This window comes from Euprymna scolopes, chromosome 29, assembly GCF_053919585.1.
Source record: "Euprymna scolopes isolate OS-2025 chromosome 29, ASM5391958v1, whole genome shotgun sequence".
Lineage (NCBI taxonomy): Eukaryota > Metazoa > Mollusca > Cephalopoda > Sepiida > Sepiolidae > Euprymna > Euprymna scolopes.
In genome coordinates this window covers 19,432,604-19,439,694 of record NC_136510.1, presented here as the reverse complement: position 1 = coordinate 19,439,694, position 7,091 = coordinate 19,432,604, and the positions used below count along the sequence as shown (strand labels likewise).

The following is a 7,091-nucleotide window of genomic DNA, read 5'->3' as shown; positions in this document are numbered from 1 at the left end:
TATATATATATGTGTGTGTGTGTGTGTATGTGTGTGTGTGTGTGTGTGTCCTACGAATACTTCTGTTTGAAGATGTTATTGCAGGAAATAAAGAACAAAAACGAATCAATCACAAATCGTTGCAACTCCTTGTTATACATACATAAAGCATACATACATACGCACACGCGCGCGCGAACACACAAACACACACACACATATATATATATATATATATATATATATATATATACATATATATATATATATATATATATATATATATATATATATATGTATATGTATATATATATATATATATATATATGGAGGAAAATATGCTTAATCAATTATATTTCACCTTTTATTTTACCAATCCTTTAAGTCCTGATGCTCGGTATAATTGCAGAACATATACAAATAAATAACAAAAAGTCTATATTCCAAATTTTAAGATGCTGTCTATCTTAATGTTTATTTATTTTCAAATAAAAGTTAAGATGGACAACATGTGTGCGTGTATATATATATATATATATATATATATATATATATATATATATATATATATATATATATATATATATATATATATATGAATATATTTACTTTATTGCAAGTAACCCTATACATTAATTAGATCAGCCATACCTACGATTTCAGGGAAACATTGGAAATTCATGAAACTGCAGGTATCAATGGTTGATTGTGTTATTTGCAATTACACTGATCAGTTTTGCTGTGCAAAAAACTAACAAAAAAAAAAAAACATCGACACATATACATATTTCGAATTATGCAATTATTTTGGAATTTTTAAAATTCAACAGATGTTTTTCAAACTTACCTGTGGTAAATAAAAAGCCTCCGCTTTCGGGTATGAAAACCAGATGTTATGTGACGAGAATTCTCGCTTAAGGAACCCCGTCATAATCCAATGGGTTTGTGTTGCTTAGTTCCTGGTATGCGTATATAAAACTGGAAATCTATATGTAAATAGACGCAAGTTCATGTACGATATACTTACGTTACAGTTTGAGAACATGCGACTCTTACGTCGAGAAGCGTTTCTGCATGTTTATTTACAGGATGTTTTTTTTTTCTGTTGGTCTGTCACGTTAAGTTCGGTCCGTCACGTGTGTTTTTATTTTGTTTTTGTTTTTTGTTTGTTTGCTTGTTTTTTACTTTAATTTTTGCTTTGTTTTTGTTTCTGTTTGTTTTTTCAATAAATATTATTGCCTATAGAACACGATCAAACTCTATGAAAGTGTTCGTGTACATCGACAAAATAGCCCGGAAATATGTTCCGAAAAGTTTGACCTTTGATCTGTCGCACTGCCGTTTGGAAATAGCATTTCTCTAGTCTGTCACGTTTGAGATGGGTTTGCATCGTTAAGTGCGCAGATTAAATGAACGCATATTGGGAATATTCGTTCTTGGTTTTGTTTTGTTTTTTATTTATTTATTTATTTTTTTGTTTGTTTGTTTGTTTGTTTGCTTTTTTTTGTTTTGTTTTTTGTTTTTTTGTTTTGTTTTTTTTTAGGGAGGGGATAAGTACAGATCGCAAATACGTGCAAATGAATAGAATTGCAAACAGGTGCGGGGTGCGCACCGCAGGTTAATCTTTAAACGGCAAATAAATTATAAACTGTCAGTTCCTTACGGATGTTAACTTGGAAAATACCGTCGGAGGAAACGGTGAATGGGAGAGCTTGAAACAAGTCCGAGGCGAACCTTATAAGATCGCTCCGTTCAAATATGCAATTATTATTATTGGCTCAACCTAGAAGTGCTTACGGCCCGAACTGGTCTGTGCTCGAGATGCAAATTGTTTTCCATTCGTCCATCCCACTAAGTGAAGGCTTGGGTATGGAAGGATTAGGGTCGGGTGTTTATTTCTCGCTGCCGCCTCCTTGACTTGGCGGAGTGAAAGTGAGACGTACACACAGTCACACTGATACGCAGAAAAAAGAAAGAAAAAGGCGTCTCTTTTTTTTTCTTTTTTTCTATACAAGTGTGAGTGCGTTTGCGACGTCGGGTGGGAGGCGCGCTACTTTTCTTTTTCATTTCGTAGCCACTTGCTTGAGGAATAAGAAAGGCAGTTGTGGTAAGTGTTTAAAAGTCAGTAACTAGCGGAAGAATAAAAACAAAAATAATCATGTCACGCTGTGAAAAGTAAAGACGATTGGGATATTTATTGTCAATATATATATATATATATATATATATATATATATATATATATATATATATATATATATATATATATATATATACTAGCAAAAGTGCCCGTCGTTGACTGGGTTCAAAAAGAGCCTATAGAAAATGGACTCTGATTTATGAAAGTATGAAAGATTATGAAAAGGGTTGTAAAGAGATAGCTTCGAATTTGGGAGTATCAAAACCAAAGCAAAATATGATGAAAGTAAAAATAAAATAGATAAACCCCATAATTTATTATAACATACCTGTTCACACTGAAACACGTATCACAATATTCTGCGGATCTATATAAAAAAAAACCTGTTAAACTTTGTGACATATTTCTATTCTATGGAGGTCAGGCGCGAACGAACACCCCATAATTTTATTATACCATATTTCTTCAAACTGAAACATAATTATCAAAGTATACTTACGCAGATAGATATGAAAAGTCTTTATTAAAGTTTGTGCCTATTTCCATTCTATGGGGGCCAGGAGCGAACGCAGACCCCACAATTTTATTTTACTATCCCTATTTAAGTTAAAATATACTTATCAAAGTATTCTTCTGTACATCTATATCAGAAACACTTGTAAACATTTTTTTTTTCATTTTTAAATTTTTTTATTTCCATACTTTGTGGACCAGGCGCGAACGCAGACCCCACAATTTTAATGAACAACTGTTCTGGCAGATCAAACATACCTATTCCTGTGTCTCGATACATCTATCATTATATGTAATCAGTTTTTTGAAATAGTCAACCACATAGGAGCCTATTCGTGACCACACACACACACGCACACACGCACACACACACATTCAGTTTACATTCAGATATATATATGTGTGTGTGTATGTGTGTGTGTGTGTGCACAGTACTTTTCCTCGTTTATAGGTATGAATTTCACAGAAGTTTAAAGCACATGGTATTTAAGATAAAACGGTTAAAAATACATTTTAAAGAATATTGTATTATTGAAATCTTATAACTGTTTTATTACTAGGTACGTGCAAAATAAATGCCGATGCTCAGAATGTATAAACATTTTGACCTCCCCCTCTTTACTTAAAAATTCACTAAAAATCAGGCAATTAATCAATTTTAATGAAAGTATCATTATTTATCAAACAATGATCACGGAATATAATGAACACATTATTTTTAGTTTATATCTTAGTGCAAATGTATTATTTTGTTTAAACAAAAAACACCTTTACTAAAGTTATAATTTTCAGTAGTAAAAAAAAAAATACATGAATTTATTTTTTATTTTTTATGAAAATAAAGCATTGTAAATTGTAATAGTAACAAGTGAAGCATGCATGCCCCCCCCCCGTGAGTGCACAAAAAAATGACTAAGTTCAGCAGAATCCCCCCCCCATTTAGCCACAAAAATCCCCAGGGGACGCCAAATCCTGGTGAAAATGAACAAACGGTGCAGTTTTAGGCCTTAACATATGTAAATTTGAATTCTGCACCATGCAAAAAACGGAATGACTAAGTCCATCATACGCCCCCTCCCCCTTTAGACCCCAAAGCCGTAAGGCTTTAACATATTTAACTTTGAGTTCAGCACCATGCAAAACTGCTAAATAGACATACACAGAAAATTTTGGACAAATTTGGTAAAATAGTCCCCCCAAAATGAAGTGTTTTATTAACCCTAAAAGAGCCCCTGAGGCACACTCAGAATTATCGCGAAGTATAGACAAACACATTTTTATAGAAATCAGTTAGTTACAACTTTTCAGAAAGTTTTATAAAAATCCAAGGCAGCAATGTTTTTTTTTAATAAGTACAAAAGTGTCAATTTTAGCCATTTTATCCCGAAAGGCACCCCTAGGGGGGCAACCGGAGTTTTCCCGGAAAATCCGTTCTGTTACTTTTTTTTTTTTTACTCATATCATGTTTAATGTTTGTGCAAAATTCTAAAAAGTTCTAAGGCGTAGTTATTGAGAACAGTGCAGACAGACGAACGGACGAACAGACGAACGGACAAGGGTGAATTTACAGGTCCACCCAACTTTTGTCGAGGGACCAAAAAAACATTTATTTTACAAGAACATTACGAAAAAAGCCCCGGAAGTCCGTACAATGAACTCGAAGAAAAATTAATTTATCAAACTAATGATGTTATCATTGAATTAAGGATTGTTTATTTAATATTTTCATACAAAAAATATATAATAGCAAAAATATTTTTACTTTTTCTCGCATAATTTTTATATGTACGATTCTAATATTTTCCTTGCTTGAATGAATGTGAAACTTTCGGCGTAACATAATTTTTATATAATCTTGAAAAATCAAACTGTTCTTTTTAATTCTAAAGCAAGAACATAGAAAAAGAATTAAATTAAAAAATGGTAAAAATTTAACAAACGTTCACGATGGGAATGTACGGAGCCACGGCCGAGAAAAACAAAAGAAAAACAATTAAGCTATTTTTTGTTCAAACAAGGTATTTTTTAGGGTTTTTTTATTATTTAATTCAATATCTTAGAACTTTATTTTACTAATTATCTTTGAAATAGGCCCAGAAAACTAATATTTATTTTTTTAAAGGATTTTTACAATGAATTTATTTAACTTCAAAATTTAGCTGAATTAGTTAGCTCGCTGTGAAAACAATTTTCATAACTTTTTTCACGTGTACAATCTTTTCCCCCCTTTAATCTTTCAGATACAATAAAAAGTAGTCAGAGAACTAAAAAAAAAAAAAAAATGATAATCCAGCTTTCAAAACCACGTCCCCTATTTTTTTTCTGCCATTTTTGCCCGTACCTGTGACTATGGATCAATTTTAACGCAAATCTGATAATTGTTTAAGCCTAACCATATTACGTTCGCATTTTTCTATTGTAAGCCATGATTTTTCCAGGCTTCCAATAAATTTACTTATTCTTTGTTTAATTTCAGTATTATTTTTTGCCCCCATAAACACATATGTACTAACAATGTACTGCACTCGTCTGCTTTCAATAACCCTCCCCCCAATTATCTTCCTTTCATGCTTTCATTAGTGAATTAGTAGCAACAGTAGTCGCTTGAGCGACGTGGTTGCTATGGAAACCAGTTATAAAAAGCGTCGCGCACCTCATTATATATTTATAACGATTTTGAACACCAGAAAATTCATCATAACTTTTGTTTTACTGAACGAAAATTGAACAAAATTTGTCATGATATACGTGAGAAGTTGATTTATAAACTGCAATAATTGTTCGAAATTTGGTCGAAAAATGAGTGAGCGGTGAAGTTTTAAAGCAGTTCTAAATGACGAAAAATGCCACTTAGCCATATATTCAAACGCCACCACGTTGGAATAATATATATATATATATATATATATATATATATATATATATATATATATATATATATATATATATATATATATATATATGTGTGTGTGTGTGTGTGTGTGTGTGTGTGTGTGTGTGTGTGTTTAATTATAAAGAAATATATACTTTTAACGTATATTTTCATTATCCCCCCCCCCAAATTGCCACAATTAAGCTCAATAAAAATATGTTTACACTTTCAGAGCATAGATATTGGAGGTAAGCATACCAAACCTAGGATGCATTCGCGCAGTACTCAAGTTATTTTTAAAGTAGTATATTTTGTCTTGCGCGTGTTTCGTTGAATGTAACTAAGATCTTTACCCTTATGGCTTTTAAGGATTTCTATTTCCTTCTACCAATTTTAATCCAAGGGAAAAAATTCCCAACTTATCTTTTATTTTCCAAAGAACATACATTTGCCCCTGATGAATCGTTTTTTCGGAAACTACTAGTTCGATCTGACTGAAATTTTGTATGTTCCTTTATTAGAATAACGTGCAGTGAACTAAGTATTATGGCATCCGTCTGATACAGAGTTAGATATTAATAGGGATTAATAGGGGTTAATATTTAATGCACAAATTAAATCATATACAACCATCAATTTTGTGTAAAGTACACTTCCAAAGTCAACGGGTCATAAATTTTACTCGTTTTAAACCCGCTAAAAAATTCACGATCGACATTGGCTGTTTCGCTGTATCATAGCTCTTTGGTATAGATAGACAGGAAAACGTTTCAACTCGCGATCGAAAATGATTTTTCTTTCGACAGAATCGTTTCGTACCGTTTCATTTATAACTGTTTTCAAAGCCATGAATATTTGAGGGCATATATTATCACTCACTTACATACCCCCCCCCAAACATACATACATGCATTTATGTACTTACGGATGCGCGTTTATGAACGTGTACGTATGCGTGTGTATGCACGAGGGTTGTTCCAAAAGTAAAACCTCCTTTTTTTTAACCCAAAATGTTGAAGAAGAGCTACGAAGACGAAACTGGTACCATTGTACGAGCGACCTTTTGCGCTCCAGAATTTATTTTTCTACATAGTCAACATCATTCTCAATGCATTTTTGCCAGCAATTCAATGACGTATCTCTGCTCCTGAGGTACGTCCATGGCAGGAGTTGCCTTCTTAAGAGTCGCACACCATCAATATCTCCAACAGAGAGTTGAAACTTTCAGGTCATGAATGCATCAGTTCAGTCATCATCACAATGCAATTTGCAATCACCACTGATCCGTTCAGAAGAAATAAAAAATAGGAGGCATTACGTTTGGAACGCCCCTTATATATTTGTATGTGTCTATATGTATATTTTTGTGTGTGTCTATATGTATATGTCTGTGTGTGTTTATATGTATATGTCTGTGTGTGTCTTTATGTATATGTTCGTGTGTGCTTGTATGTGTTTATGTCTGCGATGGTCCACGTGTGTTTCTTTGAGCATGTGTGTGCGTGTGTGTTCGCACGCGCATGATCACGCCCCCCCCCCCCCGCTTCATATATTTCTAGTTGATGGGAAACTCCACCTAACCTGGAA

At 32.9% G+C, this 7,091-nt stretch overlaps 1 protein-coding gene across 1 annotated transcript in view; it reads right to left on the bottom strand.

The window, feature by feature from the left end:
* The window catches only part of LOC145252532 (protein rolling stone-like), a 117,622-nt gene extending 115,931 nt beyond the window's left edge, over positions 1–1,691 (bottom strand). Inside the window, exon 1 of the mRNA XM_080112079.1 lies at positions 827–1,691. Coding sequence (XP_079968205.1) covers positions 827–910 — 84 coding nt within the window. The 5' untranslated portion in view covers positions 911–1,691. The remainder of the gene's footprint in view (positions 1–826) is intronic.
* Between the last annotated feature and the right edge of the window lie 5,400 nt (positions 1,692–7,091).